The sequence below is a fragment of the Peromyscus californicus genome, unplaced genomic scaffold, assembly GCF_007827085.1.
Source record: "Peromyscus californicus insignis strain IS unplaced genomic scaffold, ASM782708v3 Scaffold_7__1_contigs__length_154581171, whole genome shotgun sequence".
Taxonomy (NCBI): Eukaryota; Metazoa; Chordata; class Mammalia; order Rodentia; family Cricetidae; genus Peromyscus; species Peromyscus californicus.
This window is the reverse complement of record NW_026294595.1, coordinates 19,528,193-19,551,463: the sequence shown is the minus strand read 5'-3', so window position 1 is coordinate 19,551,463 and position 23,271 is coordinate 19,528,193. Positions and strand designations below refer to the sequence as shown.

Here is a 23,271-nt window from a genome sequence, read left to right as displayed (position 1 = left end):
AGCCCACATCCCCACATCACCCAAATCAAGGTCTCCCATGGGGAGTCAGCAGAGCCCAGCACACTGAGCCTAGGCAGGTCCAAGCCCCTCCACACTGCACCAAGGCTGTGCAAGACATCACACCACTGGCACTGGGCTCCTAAAAGCCTGCCCATGTACTAGGGACAGATTCCGATCCCTCTGTCTGGGTGCCCCCAAAACAGTTTGAGCCACCAACTGTGTTCCATATCCAGAGGGCCTAGTCCAGTCCCATGGGGCCTCCACAGCACTAGTCTACAGTTCATGGGCTTCCACTAGTGTAGCTGGTCATCTCTGCATATCGTCCCATCATTATCTCTACATCCCTCGCCTGCAGTATCCCTCCTCTCTCTCATCGATTGGATTCCCAGAGCTCAGCCTGGCGCCTGGCCATGGATCTCTGCATCTGCCTCCATCAGTCACTGGACAAAGGCTCTATGATGACAACTAGGGTATTCACTAGGCCAGTCACCAGAGTAGATCAGTCCAGGCACCCTCTAGACCACTGATAGCACTCCCAGGTGGGGTCAACCTTGTGGATTCCTGAGAGCCTCCCCAGCACCCTGCCTCTTCCTATTCCCATGATGTCCTCATCCATCATGGTATCTCCCTTCCTGCCCTCCTACTCTGTCCCTTTTCCAGCTTGACCCTCCAGTTTTCCCTACACTCTCATCCCCCACTCCTCGCCCTCACCCCCCCTCCAGTCCTCTCATGTAGATCTCATCTACTTCTCCTTCACTGGTCAACATCCCACTTCCATCTGAAGAGCCATTTCTCCATTTCTGCTGATAGCATCCTCATTCCTAGACACTCACATCTAAAGCAGAGAACATATTTTGCACTTGCTTGTGAGTGTGTCCAACTTCTAATCTTGCTGATGTCTCTGCATTGCCTCCATCAGTCATTTCTTCCCTCCTAGAGTACTATGGCTTATAGTTAAGCTGGCACAATCTATCACTTGGTAATATTACACTGCCTATATTTGCCCTTCAATATGCTTGCTTCGATGTGTTCTAGACTCAGAGTGGGATTCTTATCAAACCATAACCAAGGAAATTGATTGTTAAGGAAAAAAATTTCATTGTCGAAAGTTTAGAAAGCATACCTTCAGTTGGTAATCAACATTTCATGATCTATAATCCAACAATGACTCATTGCTTCTTTTTGAATAGGTCCCACATTCACCTAACTTAATGAATTTAGCTAAGAGGAATATCCATCCACTGTGTGAGTTATATTAAGCAAATATGTCTAAAACTAGATGTGATTATAGTCATAGCTGAAAATAATCCATACAATTCAGGATATATGATTCTGTGGCTATAGGTCATGACTATATTAAGAAAATCATCCTTAGAATAAAATTTAAAAAAAAACATGTTCATAAAATATAACTTTTCAACCTTCCAATCATAAAAATTTTCGATATTCTTGAAATTTCACAGTAGTCTTTGATGATTAAATGCCTGTTATTTCCACTATGATCAACATTTTGCACCAGTTTGTTTTTCTTTTTCTTTTTCTTTTTTTAAATTTTAGATTATTTTTCATCCCTAATCAGTGAGCTTGATATAACAAGAAAAACAACAAAATCTCAAATGACTATGAAGGCAAATGAAAATATATAAACAATAGGGTACTCCCTCAAGAGTTTGTAGCTCTCATGTCCCTATATTCATCAATAGCTAGCTAAACATGTAATGCACAATAAATATTTTCTAATTCAGAGTGAATCTCAGAACTGTCAGAGCACTGAAAACATTTGCAACAGAAATGGCAAGTCAGATAGCATTCTTTTAAATGTATTAGAAATATATCATCTAACACATTGGTTTGTCTCAAATATTCTTTTCTCTTCATCTTAATATTCTTTGTGTGTGAGGGAGAGTGTTTCTGTATGCATTCATGTGTATAAATTTAGGTGTATTGCAAAGGTTAGAGGAGAAACTTGGCTGGCTGGCTGTCCTTGTCTTAGACTTTGTTTGAGACACAGTTTTTTGTTCTCTGCTGTGTATTCCAGGCTCTCTGGGCCATTTGATTCTGGGGATTTTCCTGTCTCTAATTACCTTCTCCCTACAGGATACCCGGGATACAGATATTCACACTCGCCTTTGACCTTGGTTCTACAGCTTCAAACTCAGAACTTCCCACCTGTACAGCAAGCATTCTTTGCATTGAGCCACATTCTAATATTCTTTTTTAATACTGAAGTATTTTAATTTATTTTCTGTTTGCGGGCATACATACACATACCACGGCTCCATGTATAGTTCACAAACGAGGAATCTATTCTCTCCTCCCACTGTCTGGGCCCCAGTGTTTGAACTCAGGATCTCAGGCTTGGCAGCAAGCACCTTAACTCTCTGAGCTATCTTGCTAGCCTTCATATTCTTAATATTAGATATTGAGGTTTTTCTAGAAGACAAAGGTTCCTTTAATAACATGGATTAACTTTCATAAAGATCCTAGCCCTATGTGGTGGCATATACCTTTAATCTGAGTATTTGGCAGACACAAGCAGCTGATTTCTGTGAATTTAAGGCTAGTATGGCCTACATAGTGAGTTCCAGGCCAGATATGGCTATAAAACAAAACAAAATGAACAAACTTACAACAAAACAAAACAAAACAAAAGATACACATTAGTGAAGTGGGACACAAAAAGTCATTTTTTTCTCATAGTCTTTGCATTTTGATGAATGTTTTTTCTTTTAATGTAAATAATGTTTCCATACTATATATCCTGGCCAAAATTTCCCCTCTCCCTACTCCTCCCAGTTCCTCCCCACCTCTCTTACCACCCATTTCCACAACCTTCCTGTCTCTCCTTTAAAACAACAAGCATCTTAGGAATAATAATAAAATAAAACAAGAAAAATCCAAAATAAACAAATTGGAATATGACAAAAACAACCATCTAAGAAAAAGAGCCAAGAAGGCACAAGAAATGCACATAGGCACAAAGACACACACATTCACACCTGCAGAAATCCTATAAAAACCCACAACCAGAAGTTCTCAATTAAAAAAAAAAATGATCAAAATTTTAATAGAGAAGAAAAACTGAAGAAGAGATACTTGGTTATTTCAAAACAGTAACTTATTTTGTATAGTCAGAAATACATGTAATTTTCATTGAGATATTGACTTTATGATGGTATTTAGAATGGATTGTATTTTACACAAGCATACAACTCAACAAAGTCCTCCTGATGCTTGATCATGTATGTGACAGTGTGTGATTGTACTAGATGCCAATGTTCCAACTGGTTGGGTTTGTTGTTTTTCAGCTTTGTTGTTTTTATTTGGTCAATTTAGTTTTCTTGACTTGAAGTAAAAATGTACAATTACCATAATAAAGTCTTGCACTATAGTTATCAGGTTAAAAAAACACAATACAAATAAATCAGAAAATAAAACTCTACTTCTTAACTATCATCCGTTACTACTTTTGCCCACTCTAAGAAAGAATTTGTAAATGGCAAGGTTTTGCTTCTTTGAGTGTTGCTTCAACACATTTTCAAACTTTTATTTCACAGATAAGGGGAGAACTTTGGAATATTTTGGGGTGTTTAATTTTATAACATTGGATATTTATTAATCATTCCAAAGTATTAATAACTTCTCTAGTACATCAGACCAATATTAATTTGTGTTTGTTTTGTTGGTACCAGTGTGGTCCATGACTTAGCATCCTCTTTTTGAAGGTGGCAACATCTCAGAGTATCTCAGAGTATCTGGTTGTCCAAAACTTCATGTCCAGTGACTTCAACAGATGGTGATCCATCTTGATCCAAATTGAATAAAAAGCAGCATTCTTTGAATGTATTTACTGAGGCTATTTGCTTTGGAGTTTATTTAATTAATGATTATGAATTAAAAATTTCTTGAAACTTACAAGTTAGGTCTACTTTACCTATATTTTGGTTAGAATTAAAGATGAAAAAACAACAAGATATAAATAAGGACTTCAGTTTCAGACTCCCCCTAAACTGTGAAAGGAGGGGAATTTTTTAAACTTGAAAGATGGACCTAGGCTCTAGCTCTGTCCTAACATTAATTCATATTTCTCATGATTCACCATAATTCACAATAGAACTTTGGAGACAATCTTGTGAGTATGATTTATTTACCTTCACAGGTAGAATCTCCATTAGTAATAGCATGTAGATTTACTGTTATTTTGATGATAAAAGATCAATAGCGATTTGTAGATATGGTTGTTCTACTGCTGGTCTGGAGTCCATGGTGAGACTGTCAGGATGCATTGATTGGTGTTGCCTAATGAGAGGGGAAGGGTTACATTGATTCACCACCTCAAAGGAGGAAACCACCCCATTCTTGAAATCCCCTGTCATGGTGTTGAACTTGCAGATGACTCTACACAATTTATTCTTTTAACTAGAGGATTCCATATTTCAGAGAACAATTGTGTGCTATGCATCTATCTAGTCTTCTGATTTGGATTGTAACTTCCTCATTGGAGGTGACAGAGTCTATGTATTTTGTTTCATTGTGTTTTGTTTTGTTTTCTGAGGCCACTGTGAAAGAGTAACTCACAAAACATCTGGATGTACAGGCTGTATAATTGTCTGTTCAGTCTGCTGGACTTTGGGGCAGGTGCACAAGCATATCGTCATCATCATTTTTAAAACCAATCCACATTCTACAGAAAGGTTATAAAGATGTAAGACAGAGGAAGATAATACAACACAGAAGTATTTTTCAGTCTACCTTGCTCTGCCCTGTGTTGTTGGAGCTTAATTCTTACTTGGCATGGGCAATCACCTTTATCTAATTTTCTGTACAGTCTTCTAGAGAGATTTCCCTCTGTAGCTATGGGTTCGGAGATTCATGGAATAAGCTGACTACTGACTAAAAATATTTGAAAAATATTGTGTCTATACTGAATATGTATGTAATATATATTTCACATCATTATTCCCCAAAGTAATATTTACAAATATTTATTTAACATTTACACTGTATTAAATTTGGGTTTCATAAGTAATCCAGTGACATGGGCATATTATTGGCAAATACTACACTGATTTAATATAAAGGACTTGCAAATTGCCAACTTGGGATCTGTAGAATTTCCTGGAACCAATCTCTTGAGGACAACAAGGCATACATATACATACACTAACGCATTTATGGAAATGAAATCATACATAGTCATACATATGTAAATCCTTTTAATGTATAAGGAAGCCCACATCTGTTTGGTTAACACCTTTTTAAGTTGATGTCTTATAAGATGGTTTCTTAGTATGCTGTTTTCATTTTCTTTCACTGAATTCACTATTACAGTATATTATGCTGCAATCCTGGTTATTTTCTTAGGATGAGACTTTGAATTTCTGACAGTCTTTTCATAACAAGCAAAACACCGATATACACCACTGCATGCAATAATTTCAAAATTAGATTGCTTGTTTTAAAGATTTGATGAATTTTGTATTCGCACACTTTTTAAAAACTTTGTCCTACAAGGAAGTTACTCCAATGTACAGTCCTTCAACATTTGATGGATTTAATGCACCCTTCTCAAATCTTTGTACTTATCCAACATTTTGATCTTGACTTGCCTAATAGAAAAGAAATGGCATCAAACTAACATTTAGTTAGTGTTTTAAATTTCAAGAGCTGTTAAACACCCTATATTTATATTATTTCGTTAAAATGTTGTACACATGTTAGAATATTGATCTTACCCAACCAGTTTGACAAAACTCTCTGTATGTTAGATAAATATGCCCAGTAATATTTGTATGGTTTTTATTGAAATTTATGATCTGTACATATTAATGGAACTCTGTATGCTGTTCCAAAATATGAATCAAATGCGCACTGATCTATCAATCCCCCTCCTCCTTTGACAACTTCTAGTAATGACTATTCTACATTCTGATAGACCTTTTGTTTATTTGTTTAACACTACATGTGAGAAAGAACATGTAGCATTAGATTTATGTACGTGATTCATTTCCCTTAACATAATTCCTTCGAGTTCCATCCACATTGCTAGAAGTGAAAGAAATTTTATTCTCTTTTAATACTGACTAACATTTAATTGCACGTGTGTGTGTGTGTGTGTGTGTGTGTGTGTGTGTGTGTGTGTGTGTGTGTGTATGTGTGTATGGAAGTCCACACAAAAAATATAGTTTATTCATCTACTAATGGGCACATGGGCCTACTTCACTTTTTATCTGTTATGAAAATTATCACAATAAACATGACAAGTAGTTATCTGTTTAGTAAGTTGATATTATTTCCTTTAGATATGTAACCAGAAGAGGGGCTGTGGCACATCTACCTTGAGTTATTTTAAAGAAACTTCAATATTAGTTTTCAAAACATTTATATTAGCAACAACTGCCATGGGATGGTCTGTATGTCAAATGTGTTGCTGATTGGTCAATAAATAAATCACTGATTGGCCAGTGGCCAGGCAGGAAGTATAGGCGGGACAAGGAGGAAAATAGAGCTAAAAATTGGAAGGCTGAGTCAGAGAGACACTGCCAGCCGCCATCAGGACAAAAAAGATGTAAAGTACCGGTAAGCCACAAGCCACGTAGCAAGGTATAGATTAATAGAAATAGATTTCAGAGAGACACTGCCAGCCGCCATCAGGACAAAAAAGATGTAAAGTACCGGTAAGCCACAAGCCACGTAGCAAGGTATAGATTAATAGAAATAGATTAATTTAAGCTGTAAGAACAGTTAGCAAGAAGCCTGCCATGGCCATACAGTTTGTAACCAATATAAGTCTCTGTGTTTATTTGATTGGGTTTAAATGGCTTGGGACTGGCAGGTGAGAGAGATTTGTCCTGACTGTGGGCCAGGCAGGAAAACTCAAGCTACAAATGGCGCCCAACGTGGGGCAAGAGTTTCCACCTAAAAACTAAAAAAAAGAGTCTAAAACAGAGCTAAAAACAGCTTCCTAATTGTCTCTCTCAAATGAGCGACAACTACGGTTTGAGCTACTGGCGGGTTCCTAGCATGCGTGCTCGACCTGCCACCATATGGCGGGAATGAGGCCTCTACAAGTGGCACATTAAGCTGTGTGGTGAATTTAGCCTTTGCTAGTACAAAACAAAAAAAAAAAGAGGTTTCTGGGCTACACACTGCTTTGATAAAAGCATAGACCCACTATTTCTGAGAGTTGATGGCTCCCGGAGCTGGCGAAAAACGTATCACTGCCATGTTGGGAAGCTAAAGTGGATGGAGCCATTGTCCTGATGGCGGCTGGCAGTGTCTCTCTGACTCAGCCTTCCACTTTTTAGCTCTATTTTCCTCCTTGTCCCGCCTATACTTCCTGCCTGGCCACGGGCCAATCAGTGATTTATTTATTGACCAATCAGCAACACATTTGACATACAGACCATCCCATAGCACTTCCCTTTTTCTTTTCTTAAAAAGGAAGATTTTAACCTTTACACATCTCTAAAGTTAGCTTGGTATATTTGGGAATTTGGGCGTAGTTTTTTTTTACTACTTTTTGTTGGAGGGGGGCGCTGTATCTTTTGGGGAAACAAAGAAAATTTAGGATCATGGAGTAGTCTGTGAGGCTGTATCGTCTGAGCCAGTTGCCTTGAAATGGTTTTGGATGTTGGATCATCTGGGCCATGGTGTCATCGGAGACCTTTTAGGGGGTCTTGGCTGGTCAAATCTGATGTATCTTAATCTGGAACAAATCCATAGCCTCTGGCTTTCTGTGGAAACAAAAGCAGAGCCTCCATTCCAAAGCAACATATCCTTACATCCAAATTTTGAAGTCAAGGTACCTTTAAAATATACATTTTGGCATAATTTAACAGTTTTTGTAATCAAATGTTTTTTTTTAGTTACGAATATCAAAGAGAACATAATCCAGATTTTTTGTGTGGTAGCCATCTTTACGTGGCTTATTTTTTTATATTAGCTTGAGCCTATTGTTTTGAACTGTAGCCTTTTAAGCCTGAAACAGTGCTGGCACTGTTGGCTCCATCCACTTTAGCTTCCCAACATGGCGGTGATACGTTTTTCACCAGCTCCGGGAGCCATCAACTCTCAGAAATAGTGGGTCTATGCTTTTATCAAAGCAGTGTGTAGCCCAGAAACCTATTGGTCAATAAATAAATCACTGATTGGCCCGTGGCCAGGCAGGAAGTATAGGCGGGACAAGGAGGAAAATAGAGCTAAAAAGTGGAAGGCTGAGTCAGAGAGACACTGCCAGCCGCCATCAGGACAAAAAAGATGTAAAGTACCGGTAAGCCACAAGCCACGTGGCAAGGTATAGATTAATAGAAATGGATTAATTTAAGCTGTAAGAACAGTTAGCAAGAAGCCTGCCACGGCCATACAGTTTGTAACCAATATAAGTCTCTGTGTTTATTTGATCGGGTTTAAATGGCTTGGGACTGGCGGGTGAGAGAGATTTGTCCTGACTGTGGGCCAGGCAAGAAAACTCAAGCTACAAACAACAGTGTATATGAGTTCTCTTTTTGTCACATCCTGGTCAACATTTATTTTTAAATTTTAAAATAGTTTGTTATTTTTTGTTTTTATTTTATTATTTGTAGGTGTGTGCATACACATACACTGCAGTGCTTGTGTGAAGGTCAGAGGACAATATGTAAGAGTTGTTTCTCTCCTTCTACAATATGTCCTGGCAGGCAACATCTTTACCCACTGAGCCATCTCATCTGGTTGAATTTGGTATTTTTAATGTTACTTTTTACATCCATTTAATTAGAATAAGACGGTGACTCTTGGCTTTAACTTACATTTTCCTAGTGACTAATAATATTTAACAAACTTGAATTTTTTTTGTGATTTGTTGTTTTTCTTGGAAAATTGAAATTCACCCATTTTATAAAGCAGCATTACTTATTTTGTTTTGTTTTCTTTTTGCTAAGCTTGGGAATTTCCTTCCTCATTATGTATATTAATCTTTGGTCAGATGGCAATAGTTGTCTTCACTTTGCCTCTCACTTGTTTTGTGAGTGTGTTTGTGTGTGTGTGTGTGTACGTGTGTGTAGAATTTACTTGCTGTAGTGCCTTCTGGTACCATACAGGTTAGCTAAAACAAGGAAAATACTTTCAGTACCAACATGATTTATCTGTATCTTGTGGTGAGTGTGTGGTGTCTTCAGCAATAATATCTTTACATGGAGTTCTGGTGGGCAATCGAGAACAACACCAATAACTTATATTGTGTTAGAGGTCCCTGGGACACATCTACTGACACCATGAGACGCATCCCATATCTGAAATCCTATGGCAATCTAGGAAGAGCATTATACCCAGTTAAACCCTCAGATCGAAAGATCCAGCTATGAGTGAGAATATGTAGCATTTATATTTCTCAGACTGGGCTACCTCAGTCAATATGTTTTCAGTTCTGTCTATTTACCTGATGATTTCATAATTTCTTTTTTCTTTACAGTAGAATAAAATTCCATTGAATATGGATATCACATTTTCATTATCTATTTATTAATTGATGGACATTTGGGTTGTATCTAACGCCTAGTTATCATGAGTAGAGAAGCTATGAATATGGGTTAGCATGTGTCTTTGTAATAGGAAATAAAGTCGTTTGGGTGTATGCCCAGGTTTGGTATAGTTGCGTCATGTGGCATATCTATTTCTAGTTTTTTTGAGGAGTCCCCACACTGATTTCTAAGAGCCTGTGGCAGTTTACCCTTCCACCAATAGCACATGAGGTTCCCCTATTCCTCATATCCTAAGCAGCATTTGTCACAACTAATTTTCTTAATCTTAGCCATTCTGACTGGGGTAAGATGAATTATCAAAGAAGTTTTAAGTTGCTATTCCCTAATGGCTAAGGATGGTGAACATTGTTTAAATGTTTCATAGACATTTTATTTTTTTCTTGTGAGAACCCTCCACTCATTTCAAGGCATACTTTTTGATTCAATTGTTTTCTTGCAGTTTAGGTTTTCATGTTATTTGTATATTCTGGACACTAATCCACTGTTAGACATACAGCATTTGCTTTTGGTTTTGTTTTCATATTCTGTAGGCCTCCGCTTCAATTGATTAGCAGTTTCCTTTGCAATACAGAAGTATTTCAATTTCATCAGGTCCATTGGTCTATTGTTGGTCCTGTTTCGTAGGTGACCAGAGTCCTATATAAAAACCTAGAGCCTGAAATGTATTTCTATTATTTTTTTCTAAGTTTCAGTTTCGAGTATAACATGGAGCATTCTTTTGTTTTGCTTTTTGTTTGTTTTTTTCTTTTTCTTTCTTTGTTTGTTTATTTATCTATTTATTCAAAACAGGGTTTCTCTGTGTAACAGCCCTGGTCCTGGAGCTCAATTTGTAGACCAAGCTAGACTTGAACTCATAGAGATCCTTCTGCCTCTGCCTCCCCAGTGCTGGGATCAAAGACGTGCACCACCAAAGGTGGCTCCTAATATTGAATTTTTCGTGTGTTCTAAATCAATTTCTGTACATGTAGATGGCAAATTTTCTTAGCAACAGTTGTTTCAAATATTTTTCTCCTGTGTGTCTTGTTTGTTTGATTTTTTTTCATCTTTGTCAAAATTCAGGTGTCTGTTGACGCATGAATTAATATTGGGTCCTCAAGTCTTCTGCACTGATCAACGAATCTGTTTTTGTGTGGAGTCCAAGCTGCTTTTGCTACTTTGGTTTTATAGAAACCTGAAATCAGGGCTGGCAGTTCTTCACAGAGTGTTGTCTTTGGTACTCAGGCTTATGCTGGTTATTCAGGGCTGACATTCTTTTATGAAGCAACTTTCATAATCATTTCAAGACAAATAGGTAAAAAGTGTTGAAGTGCTAAGGTTCCATGTATAATTAAAATGCCACTTTTCCTAAAATAAAACATCTGCCTAAAATTCAGCTTGGGTCATAACTAATAGTCTTTGCCTGAATTTAAGACTGTGAAATCACTGGCATAAAGAGTGTCCTTCTAAAGTGGACTTCTGAAGTTATTATACACTTGGAACTATCCATAGAATCCCTTTTTATTGAACAATACAGGAGATATCTGAAACTGAGGAAAACACCAATGCTCAGACTCTAAGAGCAGTTACAAGCAGGGAAAGAGTATCCTGATGCTATCATGAAAACAAACTCTCAAATGATCTGCAAATAAATTTCTTACTAATGGCAAGTAATTCTGTCTCTGACAGAAATGATACTGGCCATTCCTTACTGGGATCTAATTACAAAATTCAAATGCATTTTCTTTTCATTCTCTTAAGGGAGATGCATCAACAATGCCTGGGTCTGTGATGGAGATGTTGACTGTGAGGATCAGTCTGATGAAGAAGACTGTGACAGTTTCTTGTGTGGACCACCCAAGTACCCTTGTGCTAATGACACCTCCGTGTGCCTGCAGCCAGAGAAACTCTGCAATGGGAGAAGGGACTGTCCAGATGGGTCAGACGAAGGCGACCTTTGCGGTACGCTTGTTCTGTCCCATTTCCTTCTCTCCAGATATTAGACCCTTGTAGTTTACTCACATCTACTTATGATCATTATACTCATTCATTCCATTTATTCCCTTCAAATGAGACTTTTTGCATTAAAACTTATATATAACTTTTAGGCACTAAATGGCCTTTTAAAATAAGAAGATTTGATCCAGAATTTCTGAAAACAACAGAAAAGGAAAACTAGATTATGCATTACCAGTTCCATAGCTCAGCAAGGGTTACATCTCTCACTCCTGACAATTCCACAGTTGAGCAATTACTGACCGGAGTCATTAAGAACAGGGAAGCCTTCTCACTGCTGACCTGTAGGGTGCAGTTCCCCACCACCATGTGGATGTTGAGAAGTCCTCAAACCTTACAGAAGAAACTCTGTTTTTGTTTGTTACAGCAAAAGGGAGAAGCTGGATAATGAGGCAGACTGTTGCTATGCTGCTGTGTCTGTTTTGAAGTCTGTGTAGAACAGTTTCCCTGAGTATGCTTAACTGGTTAAACCAATCAATGCAACAAACTCTAAAAGAACTTGGAATAACTATCTCCCATGTCAAACAATAAATCTGAAGGAAAATAGGTTTTCCATTCTGAGGATATCAGAGACTTATCATGTAGAAGATTTAGGGATTTAGGTATGTTTGCTAAACAATACTGAAGGAGGCATTTGTAAAAAGTCTAAAGAATGATAAGAACAAGTAGCCCCCTGGAGTTATAAATGATAATGACTAGGAAAGGATGACTGAATTTACTGATCCAAAGAGTGAAAGGCTACGCTTGGCCCTGGAGTTGTGTTTGTATGCAACTAAGCATCAGTAGTATATTTGCGTTGTGTGAAAATAGTTGTCACTTCATTTTAAAAGGTACGTAATAAAGCAACCTTTCTTTCAAAGATTCTATAATTCTATAAGATTATCTTTTAATAGTAAAACATTTTACATACCAACCACAGATCCCCCTCTCATCCCTCCTCCCACTCCCCCCACCCCAACTAAACCCCCAACTCATCCCTCATCTCCTCTTCCAAAAGGGTAAGTTATCCCATGTGGGGGACAGAAAAGCCTGGTACATTCAGTTGAGGCAGGACTCCGCCCTTCCCTGCCTCAAAGGTGAGAAAAGTTAAAGAACTGGCAATGCATTGTCTGAGAAAATACTGATGTTTAACTTGTACACTGTTTTAGATTTCAAGGTGAGTTTTGTTTCCACAAAACCACAACCCACAGATGGCATCAGACATTCTTAGAGCTAAGATAAAAGTGATATTTGAAATAAACTAAAAACATTGTGAAAACTTCTTCCTTTTTATTTTATGTTATTTTTTTAACCTGTTGTGCACAATGGCATTTCTTTACAGCAATTCTCTTGAAAAAGAGTGTCAATGAAATTAAAATAGGGAAAATATTTTTAAATGGCTACAATTATTCAGTGATTATGATTATTGGAGAACAAGCATATTTGGAAATAAATCTATATTTCCTCACAAAAGAATACCTACTATAAAGTGAATTCTTAAAGAATAATGACTAATAGAATTATATTCCTTTTCTTACTACTACAACTGTTTTAATAATGATGAATAGTATGGAAAAAGGTAAACCATCAGAAAACTTTAAAATATAGGAATCTTTTATGAATGCCTTGCATTTCGGCCCATTTTTACAAGAAATATACTAGCAGCACCAGGAAATATTATATTATACCTGTAAATATTACTACAATTTGTCCATCATTACACAATAGTCCTTTTAGCACTTGCCTGAACAAGCACAACTAGATCAGTTTTGAGAAATGTTTTTTTTTTTAAGTCTCTATTTTGCCTGATTTTTGTTGTTCTTTTGTTTTGTTTTAAGAAACAGTCTCACCGTGCAGAGCTGGCCAGCCTCAAACTCCCTGTGTAGACCAGGTTGGCCTCATACTCGCAGAGATCTTCCTGCTTCGATGTCTCTAATGCAGGGATTAGAGGCATTCACACCCTGCTCAAACATTTTTCCTGAGGAAATGTGGAGAAGCTCCTGCCTGTCTGCTGTGTACTTGTTGCCCCCTTGGGAACAGTAGGATACTGTAGGGAATCGTAGGGGACAGTAGAGCTGTAAAAAAAAAAAAAAAAAAAAAAACTATCTCAGTCAAGAGCATGACATTTTGAAATTTTCCCACACTGGCCCAAATTTTAGAAGTTATATCCTATTTTTAAACTTTAATTTTAATAATAAGATATCTTTAATTGCCTATTCAACATGAGGCTGATAAACATAATTAGAAGTATTCTATATCTCTCTAGAACCTAAAATTTTGTGATTAAAAGAATAATAAATGTGTATATATATATATATATATATATATATATATAAAGTTAAATACAAATGGCATGAAAGAATCAGTCCCTTTCTTTAGCAATTATGTGTATTATTTATATGGTTGCTCATTACTTGTGCCAAAATTCAAGTGTAAATTTGTTTGTGTATTATGTATTACATTTCCATGACCTCATTGAATTAATCATAACAACCAATAAATAGGGCATGAGGCACAAAGAAAACTACTTGTCATTATGACGTTAATTAGATATGAACATATATGTGTTTATTTATAGTCATTAAATACTGCAATAATCAATGTCTGTGTCTCCTTTGAAGACATCTACAATTGATTTTGTACCGCTTCTGAAAGGTTGAGGGTAACTTTACCAGTTTTAACAAAAGTATGGAACACTATTTATGGGCAAATGCAAGCTATATTACAAATTTAGTATAAATGAAAATTTATATTCCCAATTCTTATCATTTAGAAATAAATCTGACATTGCATTATTTCAAGCAGCATTTATAGTCCAATGACTGTGGGGAGATTGTCTTATATTGGGTACAAAATCCCCGACTCTAATTCCATACTTGGAGAATTCAATCAGTGAGTAGTACGGCATAAGAAAAACAATGACTGAAAACGTCTGCCCTTTGACAGATGAATGTTCTCTGAACAATGGAGGCTGTAGCAACCACTGTTCTGTTGTTCCTGGAAGAGGAATTGTCTGCTCCTGCCCAGAAGGACACCAGCTCAAGAAAGACAACAGAACCTGTGAAATCGTGGACTACTGTGCTTCCCACCAGAGGTGCAGCCAAGTGTGTGAGCAGCATAAGCACATGGTCAAGTGCTCCTGTTACGAAGGCTGGACACTGGGTACAGATGGGGAAAGCTGCACCAGTGTGGGTGAGTAGATACTGCAAACCATGAAAATAAAGTCCCAAACACCTTGAAAATTTTTAATGGAAGGATTCCATTTATTCTCTATATAGCCTTTAAAAGTTATGTCACTTTTAACCTGTTCCAATACCTCTAGAAAAGATGTGTTATAACATACCTTCCTATTGTAATTCTCTGACCCTTAGCCATCTGATCACTATTACTCTTCTAACTGGTGATCATCACAATTAACTTCTCATAGCATGTTTTATGGATAACACATCACACATTTGAAATTGTACATAATGATGAATTTTTGTCATCACTGAAATCTTTTTGAGTCCCCATAACACAGGTCTATGGATAGAACTAAAGAGGTTCCTGAAATTTGTTGAAGAAATTAACCTCCAGAGGAGAGAAGGCATCTCTTTCATTTTATTGATGTAGGCTTCAGATCACCTAACCTAAAACCAACCAGGATAATTTGTATATAACACAAAGGATAGACACAGATAGAAAGATAGACACACACACACACACACACACACACACACACACAGAGAGAGAGAGAGAGAGAGAGAGAGAGAGACAGAGAGAGAGAGAGAGACAGAGAGAGACAGAGACAGAGAGAGAGAGAGACAGAGAGAGAGAGACAGATAAACAGATAGATAGACAGATTATAGGTAGATAGGGGATAAATAGATAGATAGATAGATAGATAGATAGATAGATAGATAGATAGATAGACAGACAATAGGAAGATAGAAGGTTATACATATTTCAAAATATCATTTATATTCAGACTTTGAATATGACTGTTAATTCAAAATAGTCACTAAGAATGGTATGAGCTGCTAACTGTTGGGCTTTAAATGTAAAATTCCTTCTTTCTTGCCCTTCCTGCACTCCCATCATTCTTTTCTTGACTCTTTCTTTAAAATATGATTTATATTGAATTGTAACATGTATGCTTACTTATCTTAACACTTCAAATAGGAAAAGAAAAGAGAGCTACCTTTTTAAGGCATTTAATCAACGACAATTTGGGAACCACTTCAAGTATTTACAAGATGAGAAGAAGTTAAAATAGGGATGAAAATACCATATCAAATAAATTTTAATTCATGACACCTGACACCAATATGATATGGAAATACAGTCTTTTTGTTGTTGTTGTTTTTCAAGATAGGGTTTCTCTGTGTAACCCTAGCTGTCCTGGAACTAGCTCTGTAGACTATGCTGGTCTTGAACTCACAGAGATCCACCTGCTTTTGTCTCTGCCTCCTGAGAGCTGGGTTTAAAGGTGTGCACCACTGCTCGGCTCCATGGCTGTGTCTTGATTAATCTTTCTGTTTAATGATGCATTTTTATTTATTTTTTTACATCCAGACCACAAATCCCACTCTCTCCTCTCCCCCAAGTTCCTCTCCCCACCTACCCTTTGCCCCCCACCAACTCCTCCTCCATTTCTATTCAGATAAGAGCAGGCCTCCCATGGGTGTAAGCCAAACATGGCAGCATATTAAGTTGCAGTAGGACTAGGCAGCCACATTCGTATTAAGACTTGACAGGGCAATCAAGTACAAGTAATAGGGTCCCAAAAGCTGGCAAAAGACTCAGAAACAGCCCCTGCTCCCGCTGTTAGGAGTCCCACAAGAAGACCAAGCTACACAACTGCAACATATATGCAGAGGGACTAGGTCAGTTTCATGCAGGCTCCCTGCATATTAGTTCAATCTCTTTGAGTCCCTGTGAGTACATGTTAGCTGATTCTGAGGGTTTTCTTATGATGTCCTTGACCCCTCTGGCTCCTACCATCCATCTTTCTGCCTCTTCCTCAGGATTCCTTGAACACCACCTAATATTTGGCTGTGGATCTCCACATCCATTTCCATCAGTTGATGGATGAAACCTCCACAATTGATGGATGACAATTGTACTAGGCATCAGTCTATGAGTATAGTATAATATCATTAGGATTATTACATGGATTTTTTTTTGCCAATTTTTTGTATTATTTGCTTCTATCCTAGGTCTCTGGGCTATCCATTCTCTGGGTCCTGGTGTTCCAGGCAATGTCAGGGGTGGGTTTCCTCTTATGGCATGGTCTCAGGTTGAACCAGTCATTTGTTGGCCGAGCCCACAATTTCTGTGCCACCTTTACCCTAGCACATCTTGTAGGCAGGACAAATTGTAGGTCAAAGGTTATATAGCTGGTTTGGTTTCCGAGTCCCTCCACTGGAAGTCTTGCCTGGATACAGGAGATAGCCAGTTCAAGCTATGTATTTCATGTTGCTAGGAGTCTTAGCTACAGTCACTCTTGTATACTCCTTGGAGTTTCCATTGCAATAGGTTTATACCTCACCTGGAAATGCCTGCCTTTTCCTGCCGTCTCTTTTATTACTTTCCTCCTCCACTACCCCTACCTGATTCCTCCTGCTGCCATCCCCAACCACCTCCAATTACCCTCAAAATCTACTTTATTTACCCTTCCCAGGGAGAACCAAGCACTCCTCCTTGAGCCCTCCTTATTACTTAGTTTCTCTGGTTCTGTGGATTGTAGCATGGATATATTTTACTTTACAGCTAACATCCACTTATAAGTGAGTATATACCATGTTTGTCTTTCTGAGTCTGGGTTACCTCAATCAGGAGGAATTTTTCTAGGTCCATCAATTTGCCTGTAGATTCCATGATGTCATTTTTTTTAACAGCTGAGTAATTCTCCATGTGTAAATACACCATTTTTTTTAAAATCCATTCTTCAGTTGATGAACATCTAAGTTGTTTCCAAGTTCTGGCTATTAAGAATAAAGATGCCATGAACATAGTTGGGCAAGTGTCCTTGTGGTGTGATTTGGCATCTTTTGGGTATATACACAACAGTGGTATAGCTGAGTCTTGAGGTATATTGATTCTCAATTTTCTAAGAAACCACCATATTGATTCCCAAAATTACTGTACAAGTTTGCACTCCCACCAGAAAAAGAGAAGTGTTCCTCTTGCTCCACATCCTCTCTAGCATGAGCTGACACATGTGTTTTTTATCTTAGCTATTATGACAGGTATAATATGGACACTCAGAGTCATTTTGATTTGCATTTCCATGATTGCTAAAGATTTTGAACATTTCTTTAAGTGTTATTCATTAATTAGAGATTCCACTGTTGAGAATTCACTGATAGAGCTGTACCCCATTTTTAACTGGATTGCTTGATTTGTTGATATCTAGGTTCTTGAGTTCTTTATGTATTTTTGATAACCCTCTTTCAGATGTAGGATTGGTGAAGAACTGTTCCCATTCTTTAGGCTGCCATTTTCTCTTTTTGACAGTGTCTTTTCCCTTAAAGAAGCTTTTTAGTTTCAGGAGTACCATTTGTTAATTGTCAATCTTAGTACCTGAGCTATTGGTATTCTGTTTTTTATTTTTTTTTTGAAGTTTTCTACTGTGCCAGTGTGTTCAATGCTATTTCCCATTTTCTCTTCTATCAGATTCTGCTTACTTGAATTTAAATTGAGGTCTTTGATAGACTTGGAATTGTGTTTTGTGCAGGATGATACATATGGATCTATTTGCATTCTTCTACATGCCTATATCCAGTTAGGCCATCACCATTTGTTAAAGATACATTCTTTTTTTCTATTAAATAAGTTTGGTTTATTTATCAAAAATCATGCATCCATATGTGTATGGATTTACATCCATGTTTTTTATTAATTCCATTAATCTACCCCTCTGTTTTAAAGCCAATACCATACAGTTTTTATTATTATACATCTATAGTATTGCTTGAAATCAGGAATAGTGATACCATGGAAGGTCTTTTATTGTATAGGAGTGTTTTAGCTATCCTCGGTTTTTAGTTTTCCATATGAAGTTCAGTATTGTTCTTTCAAGATTTGTAATAAATAGTGTTAGGATTTTAATAGGGGTTGCATTGAATCTGTATATTGCTTTTGGTAGGATGGCCAGTATTATTATTTTTAATCCTATTTATCACCAAGCATGGGAGATCTTTCATTTTCTGATATCCTCTCTGATTTCTTTGTTCAAAGACTTGAAGTTATTGCCATACCAGTCTTTCACTTGCTTGGTTAGAGCTACACCAAGATATTTTATATTGTATGTGGCTATTATGACAGATGCTATGTCCCTGATTTCTTCTTCTGCCCATTTATCATTTGTATTTGGAGGGCTGCTGATCTTTTATTCAGTTAATCTTCTAGCCAATCACTTTTTGGAGGGTGTTTGTCAGCTCTAGAAGTTCCTTGGTAGAATTTTTGGGGTCAGTTATACATACTATCATCTACAAATAAGATATTTTGACATCATCCTTTCCAATTTGTATCCCTTTGATCTCCTTTAGTTGTCTTATTGGTCTAGCTAGAACTTCAAGTACTATATTCAATTGATATAGAGTGACAGCCTTGTCTTGTTCCTGATTTTAATGAGATTGCTTTGAGTTTCCATTTAATTTGATATTGGGTATAAGCTTGCTGTATATTATCTTTATTATGTTGAGTTATGTCCCTTGTATCCTTAATCTCTCCAATACTTTTATCATGAATGGGTGTTTGATTTTGTCAAAGGATTTTTTAGCATTTAATGAGTTGATCATGTGTTTTTTTTCTTTCAGTTGTTTATATGATGGATTACATTGACAGATTTTTTATGTTGAACCATTCCTGGATCTCTGTGACGAACCCTACTGGACCATGGTGGATGGACCTTTTTATGTGTCCCTGGGTTCAGTTTTGGAGTATTTTATTGAATATTTTAGCATCAATGTTCATGAGGGATATTGGCCTGTAATTCTCTTTCTTTGTTTAGTCTTTGTGTAGTTTGGGTATTAGGGTGACTGTGGCCTCATAAAACAAATCTGGGAAAGTTTCTTCTGTTTCTATTTTGTGGAGTAATTTGAGGAGTATTGGAATTAGCTCTTCTTTGAAAGTCTGGTAGAACTCTGCACTAAAACTATCTGGCCATGAGCTTTTTTTTTTTTTTTTTCTTTGTAGAATTTTAAGGACAACTTCTATTTCCTTAGGTGTTATAGGTCTATTTAAATTGTTCATTTGATCTTGATTTAACTTTGGTAAGTGTTATATATCAAGAATATTATTCATTTCTTCTAGATTTTCCAGTTTTTTAGAGTACAGGTTTTTGCAGTATAACCTAATGGTTCATTACAATTCCTCCTTGTCTTTTGTTATATCCCCCTATTCTCTCTCTGCCTCTTAATTTGGATAATGGTTTATCTATCTTGTTGATTTTCTCAAAGAATCAATTCTTTGTTTCATTGACTTTGTATTTTTCTCTATTTTATTTATTTCAGCAGTCAGTTTGATTATTTCCTGCCTTCTACTCCTCACCGGTGTGTTTGCTTCTTTTTGTTCTAGAGCTTTAAGGTGTGCTGTTACATTGTTAGTATGAGATCTCTTCAAATTCTTTATGTAGGCATTCAGTGTTATGAACTTTCCTCTTAACAGCTTTCATTGTGTCCCATAAATTAGGATATATGTGTATTTATTTTCTTTAAATTCTATGTCTTTAATTTCTTTCTTTTTATCAGCCTTGAACCAGTAGTCATTCAGTAGAGAGCTGTTCAGTTTCCCTGAATTTGTAGGCTTTATATTGTTTATGTCTTCTTTGAAATCCAGCTTTAATCCATGGTGGTCTTATAAGGCACAGAGAGTTGTGTTAATTTTCTTGTATCTGTTGAGACTTGTTTTGTGACTGAGTAAGTGGTCAATTATGGATACGATTCCATGAGATGCTGAGAAGAAGATGTATTCTTTTTGTTTTGGTGAAATGTAGTGTAGATATCTTTTAGGTCCATTTTGTTCATAAAGTCTGTTGGTTCCATTATTTCTTAGTTTTTGTCTGAATGACCAGTCTATGAAAGGCTTTTGTCATGAGTTATCACAGGCCATAACACAAATACAGATTATAGCACTTGATAATTCAGATGTCAACCTACAAGAGGAATGATTATCTGATGGAGGAGAATCCCATTCAGGCTGGGGTTTCAGAACCACTCACTCTGGGAACGGTTGCTCCTATGTGGAATTTCACATGTACAAAAACAGCTGTGGTATTTCCTCAATACCTGCACTAATTTAATGTGACATGTATATGTAATCTCATGGCTACATCTCAATCTTATGGACACATATATTTATAGATGGTCAGGAAGATTACTTCTTATTAAGATATATATATATATATATATATATATATATATATATATATATATTCATTTTACATACCAACCACAGATGCCCCTCTCATCCCTCCTCCCATGTCCCTCCTGCCTAACCCCCACCCCAATCCACCCCTTATCCCCTCCTCCAAAATGCTAAGTTCTCCCAGAGGGTGACAGCAAAACCTGGTACATTCAGTTGAGGCCGAAATTTTTATATATAGAAAACATACTAGGATATGCTTCATAGCTACATGTATTGTCCTACGAGGACTGTAAGACACTTGAAAGCCTGCTTTGTTCCTCCAACTCATAGAAAGCAACAATTTCTCCCCAGTCTAGACAAAACACACAAAATTAGCTCATTTTTACCTCAGAGCAAGTTTGAACTAGACTGAATGTTTCTGTAAATGGATCATAAATTAAAAACTTTACAGATATGCACAAAGACAAAGTCATAGGTGTCTAACCAAGATTATTAACACAAAGCAATGTAAAAAAAAACTCATGTCAATTCTTCACTCACTAAGTCTGGCTGATAGGGCACGGGTTCTCTATGCAATTATAACTGCAGCTTGTCTCACCAGGCACTGTGTCCCCGGCCTCTGCTCACAGTCTTACACCCGGAACCTTTGAAACCTTGTGTTGCCATGGTAAATAGCTCTGCCCCTCATCATTTACTCAAGGAATATGCTATGACCTTCAGAGGTAGCCTTGTAATTCATATTACTATTTGAAAAAAAAGCCTGCAAAATATGTATATAGCTATGTAGTACAGAGGAGAACAAGAAGGAATTAGAACTAGGAAGAATTTGAGCTGTAAAGAACAATTAGTGCTGAAGAAGAATAATAAAAAAAATGACCATCAAATCATGTGATTCATTACCCCTCATAAAAAAAAGTTCTAAGTTACATTTCACTATGCAATGCCTTTTTTTTAAAACCCTTGGTGTAGCCATGGGTGCTGGTCTCTCAGGCTAACAATAGACTTTCATTTGGGCCACCAATCAGCCCCGAATCATGACATGGAGACTTATTATTAGTTATGATTGTTCAGCCTCAGCTTATGCTTGTCCCACTAGCTATTATAACTTAATTTAACCTGTTTTTCTTAATCTATATATAATTTTACCTGGGGCTTTTTAACCTTTCTTTTCTTTCTGTATGTCGTACTCTATGTCTGGCTGACTGGTGGCTGCCTAGCTGATTGGCCCTGGGCATCTCCTTCTCTTTCTCCCTCATTCTCTCCTTTTGCACTCTCCTCTCAAGCCTTTATCCTCCTCCTACTCATTCTATCTGCCTGGCATCTCCCTCTCTTTCTCTCTCATTCTCTCCCCCCTCTCTCCTCTCAAGCCTATGTTCCTTCTCCTATTTATTATATCAGCTGTCTATCCCTCTACTTCCCAGCTATTGGCCATTCAGCATTTTATTATACCAATCAGGTGCCTTAAGCTAGCAAAGCAACACATCTTTACATCATTAAACAAATGCAGAATAAACAAAGATAACACATCTTTGCTGAGTTAAAGTGATATTCCACAACACCTGTCCATTGGTGAGAATGGGGTATAGAAATCTCCCACTACCAGTGTGTGAAGGTCGATGCAGGGTTTAAGCTTTAGTAATGTTTCCTTTACAAATGTGGGTGCTTTCACATTTGAGACCCAGATGTTGGGAAATGAAACATCGCCTTGGTGGATTTTTTTTTTTTTTGATCACTATGAAGTGTCTTTCCCCATCTCTTTTGATTAATTTTGTTTTGAAGCCCCTGTTGTGGGATATTAGAATAGTTACACCAGCTTGCTTCTTAAGGCCATTTGCTTGGAAAATCTTTTTCCAACCTTCTACTCTGACTTACTGTTTAGTTTTGATGTTGAAGTATGCTTCCTGTATGCAACAAAATGATGGGTCTTGTTTTTGCATCCATTCTGCTAGTTTGTGTCTTCTTATTAGGGAATTGAGTTCATGTATATTGAGAGATATCAATGACCAATGATTGTTAATTCCTATTATTTTGGTGGTGGTGGTAGTACTCTGTGTGTGTGTATGTGTGTGTGTGTGTTCCTTCTTTGGGTTGTTCTGGTGTGAGACTATAATTACCTATGTTTTTGTGACTGTCGTTAGCCTCCTGGATTGAACTTTTCCTTCTAGTATCTTCTATAGGGCAGGATTTGTGGATAGATATTGTTTAAATGTAACTTTATCATGGAATATCTTGTTTACTCCATCTATAATGATTGAAAGTTTTGCTGGGTATAATAGTATGGGTTAGCATCTGTGGTCTCTTAGAGTCTGCAGCACATCTGTCCAGGACCTTCTAGATTTTAGAGTCTCCACTGAGAAGTCAGGTATAATTCTAATAGGTCCACCTTTGTATGTTTCTTGGCCTTTGCCCTTGCAGTTTTTAATATTCT

At 37.1% G+C, this 23,271-nt stretch overlaps 1 protein-coding gene across 5 annotated transcripts in view; it reads left to right on the top strand.

The window, feature by feature from the left end:
• Lrp1b (LDL receptor related protein 1B) overlaps nt 1-23,271 on the top strand; it is a 1,950,932-nt gene that overhangs the window by 1,215,142 nt on the left and 712,519 nt on the right. For all 5 annotated transcript variants that reach the window (XM_052726598.1, XM_052726596.1, XM_052726595.1 and 2 more), the window contains 2 exons: nt 11,259-11,459; nt 14,439-14,684. In XM_052726598.1, the coding sequence (XP_052582558.1) occupies nt 11,259-11,459; nt 14,439-14,684 (447 nt within the window). The remainder of the gene's footprint in view (nt 1-11,258; nt 11,460-14,438; nt 14,685-23,271) is intronic.